General features: G+C 37.8%; 1 protein-coding gene across 18 annotated transcripts in view; it reads right to left on the bottom strand.

Annotated features, from left to right (window-relative positions):
* Positions 1-17,084, bottom strand: part of ARHGAP12 (Rho GTPase activating protein 12) — a 75,463-nt gene that overhangs the window by 13,581 nt on the left and 44,798 nt on the right. For 9 of the 18 annotated variants that reach the window (XM_059840490.1, XM_059840436.1, XM_059840435.1 and 6 more), the window contains 4 exons: positions 13,972-14,097; positions 10,694-10,768; positions 7,879-7,940; positions 6,192-6,273 (listed from right to left, as the gene is read on the bottom strand). In XM_059840490.1, the coding sequence (XP_059696473.1) occupies positions 6,192-6,273; positions 7,879-7,940; positions 10,694-10,768; positions 13,972-14,097 (345 nt within the window). The remainder of the gene's footprint in view (positions 1-6,191; positions 6,274-7,878; positions 7,941-10,693; positions 10,769-13,971; positions 14,098-17,084) is intronic. The other 9 variants (XM_059840453.1, XM_059840444.1, XM_059840517.1 and 6 more) reach the window with 3 other exon arrangements.

Here is a 17,084-nt window from a genome sequence, read left to right as displayed (position 1 = left end):
CACCAGGAAAACAAAAAACCTTCCACAGAAGAACCTTTAAGCATGTCTGTTACAAGCTGCTCAGCTTAAAGCCCTCAAAATTCTGCAAATTTAAATGCCAATCAGACTCCAGCAGAGATTTTTTTTCCTATCACAAATGGCAGAAGTCCATACAACATTTGATTGTAGCTTGATTTAAGCCAAGATAGTCCCAAGCTTTAAACAAAACCAGCTAATAAGTAACTGAACAAAACACCCCCAAACATTCTGCCACTTAATCAGTGGTTGTATATAAAACCAAAAATCAAACCAGAAACAGTAGGCTTGCTGGACAGGAATCACATCCCTCCACACTGAAAGAGCACTCTCAGTTTGTACATTTCTCTATTTATAATTTTTAAAAAACATTTACCCCCCAACACTTTTATATATGTATGTCCTACCAAGTAAACAGAACTCACTGTCTGTCTGCTAAAGAGCAAATAACCCACAAGTAACCCCTTCAAACAATTTGGAGGAAAACCTCAGGGAGCTATTCTTACCTCCTACCTTCACATTTATATTAGGTATCAGAATTGTTTAAATTAAAGTACTTTTACTATGATTTCAACATACACCACATCACTTTGAAATGTAATTCCTCAAGGAAACCAGTTCAGTGGCCCACACAAACAAAAAGCTCCAATTGCAAGTGACACAAGTAAAATATGGAACAGGGAAAGCTGGAAGTCCCTCAGTTATAGCACAGAAATTTCATGCTGTAGTTCCAGGGAAAGCTTGTAACATCTGCTCCCCCTGAAAGGTTCTTATTTCTTCAGGAAGCCTTTGATGTGTGAGTGCTGCTCCTGTGACAGCTCTGGGGGACCTAAGCCCCAGGACAAGCTCCTTGCTGCAAACACAAGTTTCCAGCCTGTACAAGAACAGCCATACCCAAGGGGAGAAAAGATGGTTCAGAAAACAGGACTAATCTGCTGCTTCTGATGAAACTCCCAGCATGGATGTTAATTAATGCTAATTGTGTTTCAGAAAGGCTGCTTACCACTGGAGAATCTCCACGTCTAGAGTCCTAAGGGCAATGAAGTGTAGAATGGAAAGCAGCATCATAACTTCTTTATTTTACCCATGAAATATCAGAATAGGGCTGTACTTCTAATTTATCCAATGCCAGCACTGGGGAAAAAAAATCCACACCACCTTCCACTTTCTAACTTAATTCTCAGATACTTCCTCCAAGAACATGTCTTATTGATTACAGCAGAGCTTTTGAGAGAAGCCCAGCTCAGCAGCAGAGTCCAAAGGAACAATCTCTGGGCCATTTTGGCTCTGGCAGCAGCAGCCTGTTCAAGAGAAAGTCACATAGCTGCAGCACACTCATCCAAAGTGTCCCAGACACACTTCCTGGCAGTCTAGATCAATCTTGCTGTGTGTTGGAAAAAAAATTAAATCAATTTATAGAGTTTGGCACTGGAGAGAACAGGAAACTAGTGCCAAAGTCCTCTACAGGATTGGGGCAGGGGGGTCATTAGTTAAAACCATGGCCCACATGATGCTGAGAATCACAGGACAGGACTTGCTACAGGTGACATCAGCACATAACAAGTAAAAAATGTTACCTATCAATGCTGTTTTGACCAAAAGAAAAGCCCTCCACCACATTAGCTTGCTGAATCCACACCTGACAGATTACAGCACTACCTCCAGCTTTACACTGTACCCATCTTTTTGGCCTGACTCCCCTCAGCATTTCAGAGATTCACAGAAGAAAGCAAAAACTAAAGTCAAAAGGGAAAAAAAAAAGACGACTTTTACCACTCCTTCACTCAAATGTTGGCCAAACTGCTATGTGAGAGCCAAGGATGGGAAAACCCAGGCAAATAATCCAGCTACCCTGCAAAGCTCTTCTTAAACACCAACACATTACACACTTGTCACAGCCTTTTTATTCAAGGACATTTTAAGTTTACTATGCAGGCTCTCCTTTGAGCTTTCCTGTCAAGGTTCTTTTCTGCTCCCAGATCTAGGAAAATGAGATGCCAGCAGCCATTTCCCTCCTTAAAGCTTTCAGGAGCAAGTGCTGCACAGGGCTGCTCACACAACCTGCACACAAAGGTTGCTGAAGGCAACTGAACCCTCCTGAAGCCAGCAGGTTCTGCTGACAGAGCTCAAAAAAAAGCCTTTCCTTTTGCATCTGCTGCCACACAGATATTAAGTCTGCTTTCACTAAACAGTGCTACCTAGTCAGCACCAGTCAAGAGAAATCCAGCTCTTACTGAGCAAACACCTTACTCTTACTGGATTCCTCTTTTGAGCTGTCTGGGAATTTTGGGAAGGGCAGCAGTGTAAAAGAGGGAGAGGTCTGTAAGTGGTGCTGCCAGTTGCCCTAGATATGAAGCTGTCCTACTGTCACTTCTGACAGCTTTTTTTTAGACAAAAAACATAGTCATGGGATGTGCTTATGCTGGTTGTATGGGAGAGGTAACTTTTTGGAAAGAATAAGGTGTTTTCTTGGCTTTAGATAGAGCAGCTGCTGTGCAGCTAAAGGACAGCCTTGAAGATTGACATCAATAAATAGAAGGCCTTTTTAATCTTTTCAGGATTTTCTCCAAGTCCTGGAAGCTTGCACAGGGTCAAACCACACAGTCTGTACTGTGATACATTCTAGCATTCTTTGGAAACAGAACTGGAAGTTATTTATGGGAAGACTTTGGATGTACACCTGACATTCTTGTAATTCTGTTTCTAATTAGAGTTGGGTAGGATGCTCTAATTCCAAGTCCACCTCATCCACAGGTGGACTGTGGAAGAAAGCTGTGGAGCTCCTTTTTGGCTGACAGGGGAGTTTCAAAACTACAGCTTAAGCTGAAAATATTTTAAAAAAAGAGAAAAAAATTCTTTATTGTCACAGCAAAATGAATGATTGTTTTTAAACAAGACTGATAGGACCATTTGCACTCCAAAAAGTTTTCACAAAAGTATCTGAGCTCCTGCATAATCAGCAGTGCAATACTGATGAACTGTAGTAATGTACACATAACATCCTTGGCTAAAACCACAGTTGTGTAACACCAACAAGAGTTTGCTCAGATGAATCTTGAAGAGCATCTGTTTCCTTGATGTTTGGGAAGTTTACAGGCTTGGTTTGCCACCCCTGTACTTGTCACTGAGGACACGTCCCTCTTACAGAAAGCTGACAGATGAATCATTCTAAGCAGTTGTCATTTCCTTTGCTTTATGAAGCCCTGTCACTTTGACAATAATGCATCTCATTCATACCAAAAATTGAATGAAAAATACTTTAAAAAACATCCAGATCTTATAAGAAGTAGCCTTTTAAAAGGCTACCAAACTGTTCACAAGTTATCTGTTCCAGGCTTCCACATACAGAGCAATTAATTTCACAAACAAGAAGAAGACAGTTGAATAATTTTAAACACAAGGTTAATAAATGAATCTTTGATAGGCAGCTCTTCTGTGCCTGGCATTTTCAAAACATAACTACAGATGCTTAAATTACATATAAAAACCCTACAAATTTACACCAGTTTTCTGTATGTGGAATATTGCCAGAACATCCTTGTGCTCTTTTCCTTTCACCTCTTTGTGCATAACATTTACATTTTTGGGTATTCCAGTTGCAGCTAAAATTATCAAACAACAAGTACACCATTGTATCAAAGGTATCATAGGCACCATAAAAAGAATCCAAATTAGTTGTGTTAGAATAAATCAGTCAAAATATCTGTTAAACTCAGAAGATCATGCTGCTTATTAGTCAAGGCACTAGTGGTTCAGATAGTAGGCAAATTTGGGATTATCATTCTAGCACCAATGAACCAGATACACTTTCTACTTTGTTCCAGTGGAACAATTACAGGATCATTGCAATAAACTTGTGTTAATTTGCACCTTGGATGACTTTCAAAAACAGCAAACAAGATACATGTGCTGTTATATGAAGTGTCAAAACGAAATCTTGGAAAAATTCAAGCTTACTTTCAGGATTAGTGGCAAATAGCCTTACAGTGACAAGAGGCATGCAACAAGAACACATACAGTGATAGCTGAAACTTGGGCAGAGTTTACATAGGTGACAGCAGGTCGATGACTGAGAGCATTTTTCCAAGAAGAAAGCAGCGAGAGCAAGAGCTCAGGAATTGAGCCCCCTTGGCAAAATGACTTGATGAGAAAAAGGAAGAAAAGTGATGAAGTCAAAAAACAATGCACAAAAAAAAGAAGATATGGTTATATCAATCACTAGATGAATGCTAAATATTCTCATAAGGTGAAGAAGAAATGTAATTCTTATCATATGTCAAAATCATAGACTTGACTTCACCTTATTAAAATATGGACACAGAACAAAGTTTGAGCGGTGAGGTGGAATTTTGAATACCTTAAAAACAAAAATTGCCTACAGAGACCAAGAAGAGTGTGTGCTGAACACTCAATTACATATCTAAAAAGTCAGCTATGATTTTGCAGGTGTAAAACATTAGGTCCTTGAGAGAGATTCTATTTTAATATTTCCAGCTTCTTTTTATTCTCTTTGTACTGTTGATATTTATTTTGCTGACCCTTCTCTAGTGCTTTACAGTACACACAATTGATAGTGTCTCAGAAATATTCTGACTTCGGGACTTCTGCTCCACTTAAATTATCAAAAGAATTTACATATTTTTATTTTTAAATTTATTTGTTAAGATTCTTATTTATTTTTAAATTAGTCTATCTGGCATAACATGACTTACACTAGTGCCCATAAATCATGCAACTCTGCTTATAGCTTATCTTTAATGGATAATTAATTTGGGCACACATCATTTATAACATTATCATATATTCATGAACAGTTTAGCATTGTGTGTTTTAATGATATCAACATACAGCTGGAAAAGACAGTTCTTTTGATTTACAGCCACACCTGAATTAAGAGTATTAGTAGCTGTAACTGAGATTTTGGAACTTCACTAGTTACGTAGGCAGAACTTTTACTCTGCAATATTCCCATTAATATCTGTAAAACTAAAACACTTTTTGGATCTTTGGTTGCAAAAGTCAATCACAGAAGTCACCAAAATCCACTTCCTGCCTTACAGTGGAATTGACCTTCTTTCATGCCTTTAATCTTTACTGTTTTTCTTTGCTCCATTTGCATGATCATCTTGCCCAACTTTACCTTTTTCATTCTCTTCTACTCCAAATTTTATTTATCCATCCTCATCTATTTTCTTCCAACCACCCCTTCTACAGAAGGAGGGAAAAATATATTTAGAGGTCTGAAAAAACCTCAGTACTATAGAAAGGAATTGTCAATTCCAATTCATTATCCATAATGAAGCACAGCAGGAGAAAGTGAGGCAAGTAGAAAGACCAGTAAAGCACAGCAAGACAGCACAGAGCTGTAAGAGGCAATTTTGCTGGAATTCACATGACAATACATGGAAATAATGAACATTGGCTCTGGCCTGTCTTTACTAATTATAGGAGATCCACACAGTTTAATGTCAGACCTCCTAAAAAGGCTATGAAAGTCATAGATAAAGAGCCATTTCTATACCTATTAATGCAGGAATGCAGCTGGATAAATACAGCAAATTTAAAGAAAGTCCTATTACACTAGAGGTGATTTAAAAAATTGAATAATCATCATCTTCAGTGTGATGTTTCTCTTTTGGTCTTCATCAGACAACAAAATAAGTACAAGTACTTGTCATGCAGTATGAAGACCAAGAAGAAAATATGGAATCCAGCAAGACAAAGACTAAATCATAAGACATCAATACTGCATTGCTCAAATAGGCCAAGGCAAGAAGCCATGTGTCAGACTATTTTCTTCATTATATGTATCACATTCAAAATTACCTGGAGTTTACAAAAAAAATATCCAAGAATGGTAAAACACACAAACTGTTTAGACAAACATATTAGTAAAGAACACAAAAGTATTTGGCCTGGAGAAATAACTTCAAGCCTAAGGAGCACCTGAATGTCAAAAATACACACATACAACTGGTTTTCTTCTTACTCTACATCATAATTACATTATGGTTACACAAAACTATTTTCTTGCCAACTTCTACACAGGTATTTTTTTCTGTATTGGGTGTGTATATATATATAGGTATTTAGGCCCTGCAAATAAGAGGGCTTTATTTTATTGTGCTTTACATGACTAACACTTCAATGAGGGTGGGGGTTGTTCCTGGGCTTACCCAGCCAGTTCCACTTCCTTGAGTTTTAGTGAACAGCAGTGATGACCCTTGTAATACTGCCCATGATGACATCCAATTCTTTCTGTAAATAATTGTAAACAAACAGAAAATAAATTGCCTCTGAAAGCAGATATTTAAACTGTCGATCATTGTTGCTCAGCTGACCTGTAAGTTAATATAGTTAAGCACATATATAGTCATTAGTGGCATCAGTAAGTCTTAATTGCTATCATATTTGTAGAAGGAAACATATGTTAACAATCCCAGCCTGACCATCAAAGTCTAAATCAAACAAAGCTAATTAGCAGTAGAAGCAGTACACCAGGAGAAACACCATGCAATTATAATTTCAAAGGGGCTAATCTGGAATGCTCAGCTCACTGTGTACTTAACAGAACATGCCAAACTACTGCATAATTCTGAAATTCGTTGATCTGAGATGCAACTGTCCCATGTTTATGTAATAAGCTCATTTATATTGGCAAAAAAGTATTTCCTACACATCTGAAAAACTAAGAGAAAGAACAAGTTGTTTCAGTTGTCTGACTATTTGATTTTATGCCAGCAGACCTGTCCTCCTGAGGTTATTTTAAAAAAAAATCTTGACAAGCCCTGAATATCTATTTCCATTGCCCAACATGAATTATTACTTAACAGCTCTGAAAGTGACAGGATGGCCACGATGCATCTTTCTGTTCAGCAGTGCAACAATCCAGATCAATGATTCCAGCAGATGCAACGTAAATGATGACAGCACGTTGCACCACCAGCAGCTCACACACACTACTGTCTGCCCAGCCCTGGCAAACTCTTAGAAGAACTCTGAGGAACCAGACTGGAGGTCAGATGTGCTGCTCAGCCAGACTGGACTAGGTCAGGGTGGGTCTACAGTAACAGCTGGGTGTTGGCTCTTTAATCCTCAGAACAAGCATGCTTTGTGTATCACAGCTCTGGGAAACACTGAACTAGATACAACACACTACAGATCTAAAAGATTAAATTAACCAAAAAAACAATAAAAAGGGAAAAAAAGGCAAGAAGCAAATCTAAATTAACTCTGAGGATGTTTCACACCTCTGCAGTATTTGCCATTGATTCAAAACACCAGAAATGTAGTTAGACAGCATCACCTGATTACACATTATGATTTATAGTGCAAATTGCTGCCTGGGACACAGAGGAAAGTTAAAAATGAGGTCAATCACCTACAGGAAGCTGACATTGGGCAATACACTTCACCAAAGCTTTCAAAAGCACAGTGAAGGGAGAGTTAGGGAGCACATGGATGTACGCTCCTTTGACATTAAAGCACAGCAAGTGAAAGTCTGAAAACTCCTCTTACACTGATTTTATCCAAGGAACAAGACACACCATAACCTATACAGATTTGTTCTTCAGTAAATCAAACAATCAACCCCATTTTAGAAAGCTGTCTCTCATCACTGCACCTTCAGGAAATGGCAGGCCTGTGTGAAGCCCTGATCCATGAGCCTCTGGCTCTCTGCAGTCCATTGGCTTTAGCTCACTGGGACAAACATATGGGGTAAGGTTAAGCTGTGTCATACAGGAAAACCTCTAAGGCAAATTCACACAAAAAGTAAGAAGTTGCAAACCCCAGTATGCTGTCCTAATACAAAAGACCCTTGATAAACCCTAAGCACATGCACTTTTCAAGTCCAAGACTTACCGAACTTTCTTCCCATTTTCTGTGATTTTTGTCACATTTAATAACCCGTACTTTTCTTGACCCTGTAAGATAAGAGTAAGACATAAGAAATAGAAAAGAAAGCCTGCTTCTATTAACATCACATCACAGAATTCAATTCCCCAAATAATCCATTTCTGGCAGTGAGCCACCATGTCATAACTTCAAGAAACTGTCTTTAAGCATATTTAAATATTCAGAGATCAGCAAAATCAAAATTCCTCTGGGAAAGTACTTATTACCACTCAGATGGTAAAAAGCCTTCCCTCATCAAGACCAAGGTTCTTTGGACAAGCCAAATTAAATAATTTGTGATAGTAGACAGTGAAAATTATGAATGTAAAATTTATAATGATTTGCATAATAGTAATACAATAATAGCACAGTAGTTCTTTACTAAAAAAGGAGGTGGCTGACAAAAAAAACCAGCCTAAGTTCCCATATAAATTCTTCCTATTAATTTTAATATAATTTCTTATTTTAAATAAAACATGGTTGAAGCACATAAAAATTAACATATTCATGTTAAAAACAGAAGAGTGAAGCATTTCTTTGATGTCCTCTTTTTTTCCTATCCCCATGGAAAATAGTAGAATTTTAAACTACTTAGTTATGTCTTGTTGATGAAAACCATCTATATTAGCATGCCTACCAAAAAAAATTTGAACACCAGTCAGCGATTGGTGGGAGAGGAACACTGCTGAACAAGAAGGCTGTTTGCAAGTTTCAAAGATTTTAAGTGAGTATTTCTAGTCTCTGTGTGAAAATAATAAAATGAAGGAATGTTCAAAAAGCATTCTGGGATAAAAAGATTCACTTAAACCATCACCTTAAATTGAGGCATGAAAATCTACCTTTTTTTTCTGACACCCCAGCCTTGTCCAACCAGCCAGTGGTGCTAAAAGAATGCTAAATTATTTTATCATCAATTCCTTTTCAGTAACAGCTTCTAACAGTTCCCAATGTATGCAATAAGCTATTAGTTGAAACAATCAACTAGGGAATGGATCCAAATTAGTTTTATCATTAAAAAAAATGACCTCAATTCTAGATCCAATGAAAATAGAAGATAAATCCTCTTCAGAATTTTCCTCTAAATCTCAAATTTAAATAGACCATAACTGCACAATACAATTTTGAAGATTTTTTTTTTTTTCTGGGATACCATGGGCAACACTCATGGACTTCAAAAATTTCACCTGCATGTTTCAAGCCCAGCATGTAAAATACAGAAAAGGCACATTATCAAGGACAAAAGTGTTTAGCTGGTGGATCAGATGTTACTTCAGTCCATTGGTAACTGCTGCTCTTACTCAGTTTAATATCTTCACTGGGCTGAAATGCTTTTTCAAGCCAGTGACAGAAGCATTATTTTTCAAAACTGGTATTTTCAAGAGAAGAAGTGAGCCCCTTCCCTCATCCACTCTCCAAAAGGCCAAACAAATGAATTATCCCATTCTTTGGATTACTCTGTTTGAGATCCATGTGGAGCTGGGACCAGCAGTCCCAAGTATTACACCCTTTTAACCAACCTTTGGCTTTTAACCAGCAGAACAGCCTGTTGCCAGCTTTCACAGTGATTGAGTAACCAGTGCTCACTTCCCAAAATAAATCATGGTTTTAGTCAATTACTCGCAGTGGAACCAGTGGGGATGTTTCAGAGAATTACTCAGAGCAAGGATCATACTGCCCTACTTAGCAGCAACACTAGGGGGTACTAACAGGAAAATTAATGGAATCAGGAAAAAGAAGAGGAAAACAGGTTAAGGATCAAAATTCTCAAAAATTTATCAGCTTTCTTTGGAATACTTGAATCCCAGGGAACAGCTAAAGAAAACAGAGGTGTTTTTTTCTATTACCTAAATCAGGAGTGAGCTCTTCTGCAAAACACAGTTTCAAAAATTCAAGATCTGAGCCATTTTTAAGAAATTAGATCACATGCACCAATAACTGCTTTTGTGTAAGGTTATCAGCTATGCTTGCTTAATAAACAATGTTTATTTTATTGTGAAAAACTGTTTGAAGTGTTGTGAGAATGGATTATCATGACTAAGCCAGAGAACTACTCCCCTGCATGCAGAGTAAGAAAGAAACAGGAGAAGTTGTGCCCTTAATGCCCTGAGCTACCTATCAAGGGGCTGGTAAAACTGACCAAGTTACTTTTTTCAATGCTACTGTAGTACAGTTCCAAAATTTAAAAAAAAAAATTAGGAAAATGAAGTTTTTTATTGATTTCCCATTGTTTAAAAAGGAACGATCACATTTAAAATATAAACTGAAATTAAAAATAGCTGTTTAGCAGGCTAAGGTTTTTCTCCCAGAAGTTATTCTGCTAAACCAAAAGGACACAGTCTATTTATGCTAGGTCACCTATATCTCTTTAAGAAGACTGAAACACAAACCAAAATTAGAGACATCAACTATTACTAACAGGGAGGGATTCTGTCACGAGGGGAAATTTTCTGTTTTTACTGTTAGCACTTTCTAGATGCTATGTAAGAAGATGTGACTGTTGGAGGAAGCAAAGCAAGTTCTACATAATTAGGCACAATTTGGCCACAGTGAATTTTTGACTTAATCTACTATCACTAAGTTGCATTAAAACCAAGGACATTCACATTTTTTTTCCCGAAAGCAGAGCTGGATGTAATGCATTCCTTTTTAAATGCAAAGTCTTCAAACAGTTTTATCCCATTGTTTTTTCCAAGAACAAGAAGGCTTGCCCTCAATTCTCTAATCATGAATAGCTCCGTTTCTACAATATCCATTTATTTATTTAAACATTTTGCATACTGACTGTGGCTTGATGCTTTGGTGAAGAAGGAGATGATTCATTTTCAGGAAAACTGGCCTTAGAAGCAGTTGATGATTCCTATAAAATTCAAATAGTCAATGTCAAAAGATATTGTTATCACCTTTTATACAAATATTTTCTTTTTTTTCACCTAAAGATACTTTCTCTTTCTTTGTACACACTCATAGGTTAGAAAAGTACTTTTTTTAGGCATTCATAATATTTTCAGTTATATTCTAAACTTACTTACTAAACAGTGTTCTTATAAGGTTTACAGACAACAGTCAAACTGGGTTATTAGTACATAACTATCTGAAAAAAAGATGTTAATACATGCTGCATCAGCTTCAAGCAAAGCCTTATCAAGAGGTAATTTTTTTGTACGACATTGCTATCAAATTATGATATATATTTAAAATAATGGCTGATTACAAGACACCATATACAAAGATTGAGATTTTAAAGAATACAATATGTTTCTGTGTGGTTAGTAAATACAAGATTAGCATAAAAAATTATATAAATAGAAAAACACATACCAACTTTATTAATTTTTGTGACTCATGATCATTAATCTCCTTATAATCAAACACTGAAAATATCTAGAGTTTGGGGGTTTTGTTTTGAAGTGTTAACTACAGACCAAAATAAAATACTTAATCTCTGAAAACTAGAAAAATTGCCCATCTGGTGCAACAAAAAAAAAAGGGCATGTCTGTTTTCTCTGAAGTAATGATTGCCTTGCACAAACACACTGCTTGAAAATCTGGTAAAGAATTTCCAATGGAAGAAAAACATCACTTGTTCTCTGTTACTGTTAACACATTTCTCCCCCTCTCTCTTTTTAAGTCCCTTGATAGCTCTCCTAAATCCAGTTTGCTTTTGGAGCATTACATAGGACTCTGCACACTTGTGCTTCAAAATTCACTTGCAAATCTACCTAGAGAAATGGCCCACTAGTTCTTTTAGTAGCTAATAACAGAGAACTTTAGCACTCCTAAGTAGAACGGCCTAAATGTTCCATATTTTCAGATGTCTGCAAAGGAAAAAAAAAAGTTCAAATTAAGAAAATCAGTTGTCTCCCCCAGGAATGTCTTTTTTCCTATGCTTATCAATTTTTTTAGCTGATGGCTATATCCAGATATGTGCCACAGGCAAACTGTTAACCAGTATGTTTGGTATCATCAAATTCTCATGAGCCCTGGCAACCCATACTTTCACTCTGACACATTTCAAGTACTCTTCTGACTGCCCTATTTTCATACAGTTGAGTTCCATTGTTTTTCCAGGAAAAAAAAACAAAATAAGGAAAAATCAGAAAACAGCTTCCTTAGGAGACAGCTAAAAAGAAAGCCTGGGGGTCATGTGGCCACCCAGACAAATACCAGTTGCTTTCCTTTCTTTCTATTTCATTCTGAATTTGAGGTAGCTTTCATACAGCAACTCTGCAACAAGAAATCCAGTATTTGTGGTAATGAAACATTCCCTTTCCACATACTAATTTAAAGCAGAATATATTAACAGTGTGCCTGCTAGTGGTAATAAAACAGCTGCATTAATGAACTAAAAATGATTTGTCTTTCCATAAAACATTAGTTTATTGCTCCACTACATGTTTTAAATTTTCTCTAAGCCTTAATGCTGTGCTGCATATAAGCTATTTTCTTCTCACCAGTAAAAAACACATGCTGCCTACATGTTTGGAGTCTGCTAAAGGAGCTTTAGGCTGCTGACTTAAGACTTCACAGCTCAAATAGAGTTTCTTTTGGTTATTACCCATAACATTTGTGCATTTTCATGCTTGCTTCACTAGGTTTAAGTTCTCGATATGTGAACACTGAGCCTTGAAGAAATGTAAACAGCTCTACTTATTCAATGTTTTACAAAAGCTTCTTCATTCAGTGCAGCACTACATAAAGTTCTTTCCAAAACAGCAGTACATCTTATGCCAAAAAATTAAAACTCTTCCTTAAAAGCGAAGCCAGAAGTTCAAGCTATCTCCAACAAAATCGTTCATACCTGCGAAGCATAAACTGCACACGAGGCTAGAAGTGTCCACTCAGCTTTGATTTATCAGGGCTCCATCTAGGCTGTGTCTCATGGAGTGCCACAACACACTGAGTACAGAAGGATGCATGAGGCAGAGGAGGAGGAGGAGGGAGGGGAAAGGAGCAGCAGCGGGATCTCAGAACCGCTGGAGCTGAATTAATGCCCAGAGGTGCAAAGTCTCCAGCCAAGCACGGCCCACTGCCTCCTCAGCACCACACGTGATACATCCCAAGTGACAACTCAAAAGCTCAAGATCAAATCCAATAAATCCTGCTCTGAAGAGCTAAGTCAGCTCATGGAAAGCAAGTCCCTTAAAATGGATACAACAGGTCGAGCAAGTAAGGTTTTGGGCAGCAGATCCATTATCATTACAACTACTGTGTTTTGTCCATTTAAGTTTGGTTTTGACATCTGTGATTACACAAGGCCACTAATAGGCTTTTCCTTACATTTTCAAATCTGCAGTAATATTTTTCCTCTAAATTTAAGGAAAAGGGAGCTTACAATGCCATTTCTTGGTATTTCATTCTGAGAAGTTTGTGTAAGATCTCAGCACTACCAAGGTATTTTATTTTCCAGGTATCTTGGGATGGACTGCAGTTACAGAAATCAGCATGTCACCACTGTACATCACCCATTTCAGTTCCTCCCTGCTCAGATCACATCAGCTCTCCTGACCCATGGGCAGAATGGCCCAGCACAAGAAGAAATGGCAAGGAAAAAGGTCAAAGCAGAGGCAGAGCAAGGGAAAGGCCCTGTCTCCTTGCTGGCCTAAACAGCACCTCTTACTGTACAGGCCAAAAAAGACTACCAAGAACACGCCTAAGAATGGGCAGAAAACAGCTTTTGTTGTTACTAGCCCACAGCATTTTTCAGGCTAAACACCAGCTCAGCTGTGGAGGGGATCAAAGCCCAAGTGTTTCAGCACTTTCAGTACTCTCCTCTGCCCTTCAGTAACAAAACTACAACCCTGTTGTAACCATGCACAGCTTTTCCCCTGAACTAACACTAGTTAAAATACTTCAAGGACAATAAAAGGGCTACTATTCACAAAGTAACAGTAGTGAAGTTATTGAACAGCCCTTGTTTTTGCTGCATGTTATACACAATGGTACAAGAGACTGAAAGACAAATGAAACTTCAGAAAATCAGACATAGTAACTTCTGGTACATTAAATGTGCCACACATCAGAAACAAGTGGCATTTCAGCACGCTGATAACTTGCTCCTACCTTGTCGTTGGTGTCCAGCACAATTGTGCTGTGCCTCCATTTTGTTAAAACTATTGGTTCCTGTAGCCTCCTGTCCAGACTCCTACTCTTTATTATGTCTCTCTGCTGCTGTGGTGAAGCATTATACTAAAAAAAAGAAAAATAAAATTGTAAGTAGAATCTAATTCATGCAAACAAGACCTGGACATACCACTCATATGCCTAAATAGTGCAAACTTTCAAACTCCTGATGTCACCACCCAAGGGTGTGAAAACAGCCTTGGTTTTATTTTGCATTTAGTCTTCAGAATTCTCCTTTCTCCTATAGTTCTCTCTGAAGCAGTAGCTAAGACTGGCATGTTGGGATAATACTCTCAGTTGGCAGAAAGATGTTTGATTTCTTCTGCAGCATATGTTGCTGATCTTGCAACCCAACAGGGCATTGAGAACCACCAAGGAATTACAGGAAAGACAAGATTTAAACATTCACTCTTCATATTGCATTGACAGTACTACAGCACCTGACCAGCTCTTGTGTAACAAAAAGAAAACCTGTGATCCTAACAATATTTAGATTGTTATAATTGCCTGGTATGACTCTGACCCAAAGATTTGGGATGCCTAGGATGAGGAGACATGAGGGTGAGGATTTGCTTTTACAGAATAAACATATCAAATTTTACACAGAATAAACACATCAAATTGCTTATAATTTGCTGATTTGGAATGTACTTACCACGTACAAATGTACACATTCCATAAGCATGGAAGTTAATATTTAGAAGGAAATAATTTTAACACTTAGCAGAACTGTAACAAACCAAGAAGAAACCATATTTGTCACAGGTTTTCTAGTAACTCAAGAGCATGCAAACTTGCTGACAAAATGTGAGGGTCATGAGAAGGACAAAGCATTTAACTAGATCTCACAATTGCAGCATATTTTTCATTAATAGTGTTGCCATTTTACATCATCCCAATACATTATAAAAAATTCTAAAAATATTTCAGACAGTGTTACACTGAAAACACAAACAAGAAAAGACAACATCAATGTATGGGAGCTTTAAGTGATTTATTAAAATCTCATTCTTTTAATCAGTATCAAAAGAGTGAAATTTGCACATGGAAAGAAACTTAAGGCAGCATTTGTGGAGTGACGTAAAGCACTAGAATGCACTAGGTAGGAAATAACAAAGAAAAGTGAAGTGTCACTGAGAAGGCTAAAGCAACAATCTCTGCAAGGACAATGAGTTCTACTGATTCCTGCTATAAGCTTAGAGCCTCACTTGTTCAAAGACAAAACAACCTATACCTGCACATACCAGCAAAGCGTGGCAAAGTTTAACCTAAACAACATAAACACTAAATCTAACCAAAATTGCATAATACAGTTATATTTATTGTCCAAATAAAGAACCAGCATTACTACTGCTATAGCACTCACAATGCTTGAGAGCTTTGTAGTTTACTAAGAACAGAGTGAATGCTCCAATAAGCCAACAGATGCTTAAAAGCCAAATAACTTTAGCATTTTGTTACATCATTTTAATATGCACAAAACTAGTAAAACACTCCCAAGCGAACGGATGTTGCAGTATTGAGAATAAAATCTGGTAGTTCATGTACAGACAGAAACAGATCAGCTGTCACTGCAGAAAGTCTCTTCTGAGCCTGCCTTTGTACTGGCTTCAGCACATTTCCACTCACATGACAACTGCTTTGGTGAGGTTTAACCAGCTCTCAGTTTGTCTCCTTGTTAAATCAAGAGCTGAGCTGTGATAGATGCTGAAAGGACCCTAGTGCTGGCTTGCTTTCTTGTGAAGGAAATATCCACTCTGCCAGAGCTCCTGCAACCCAAACCACAGCAGCACACTGAGCAATGTGCAGCAAAACTGCCTGCCAGCAAAATTAAAATCTAAACAACTTCCAGTGAAACTATGTCTAAATCACAAAGGAGGCAACAAACAGCATTCCTTGCAGCAGCTCTAACCCATTTAGGTGGGCAGTTCCAACACATTTCTTGCTACGAAACAGAACTGTTTATTTCAGAAATAGATTTACACTTTACTGACACTGGTATAACATTATTTATGGGAAGCTTCCATGCACTTTCCATTTGAGAAATTCAAGGAATTGAATAAACAAATAAGTATTTTGAAGTAATTTATCTTGAATTTAAGTACATTTTAAAAGTTAGGATACAGGCACAGGTGATCTGTATTTAAACAGTGCCTTTGATACTATCACAAGCCACAGGAGTTAACTTCTCTAACAAACAAACCCACCTGGAAGGGGAAAGGAACTGTAACATGAAATTCAAGTTTTACTAAAGATATTTAACAAGAAAGCAAAGCAACAGTATATGGAGTTCATCAACAAACACTGCTAACAACTCAGGAACACTGAGCTCTATGAATTTTAGCAGATTAAAAAATTTGCATTGGTGATACAAACAGCATGAGTAAACTGACAAGTCTTTAAAGGGAATATTTGACATTTTTGCCCCATTTTCTCACAATAGAAACTTCAAGTAAATCTTTTTTTCTCAACATCTATGAGGTTTTTTGTTTGTTTCATTCATTATAAGTAGTAAAACACACTGTGGGGAAGGGTGATGTGGAAATAAAAAGTTTTGCGTTTCAGGGCTCAAGACAAGTCTTCACTTTTAAAATACATGAATTGGTCTGTGATGTCCAAAGGGAATCAGAGGGAGACAGAGGCACCACTTCCTACTCCACATTGTCCAGCAGAACTCACCACCCTGGACCAGGCAGCGTGCACTGGCCAGGGAGACGTGGCCAGAGCAGGAAGGCTTGCCCTTGGGAGACACCATCCTGCTACCCTTTGCTCTGTCCCACCCAACCTCAGCTCAAAAAGCCTTGCAGCACAGCTTCAGGTCGGTTCCCTGATGCTCTACAGGACTCCTACATGACAGGAGCTGCTCTCTCTCCTCCTGCAATTGCAGTATTCACCATTGTTTATCAGAAACTAGGCTGGGCTTGCCTTCCCTCAAACAAAATCTTGGTTTCACATAACCATAAGCAAGCTTTCTATGCCTAAGACTTGGTGTGATCCTGAAGACTGAGATCAGGCAAGGCTGTCCTCTGCAATAAAACTGACCCATTCAAGAT

The sequence above is a fragment of the Haemorhous mexicanus genome, chromosome 1, assembly GCF_027477595.1.
Source record: "Haemorhous mexicanus isolate bHaeMex1 chromosome 1, bHaeMex1.pri, whole genome shotgun sequence".
Taxonomy (NCBI): Eukaryota; Metazoa; Chordata; class Aves; order Passeriformes; family Fringillidae; genus Haemorhous; species Haemorhous mexicanus.
Note: the sequence above shows the minus strand (reverse complement) of the source record. Positions and strands in the feature narration are given on the sequence as shown.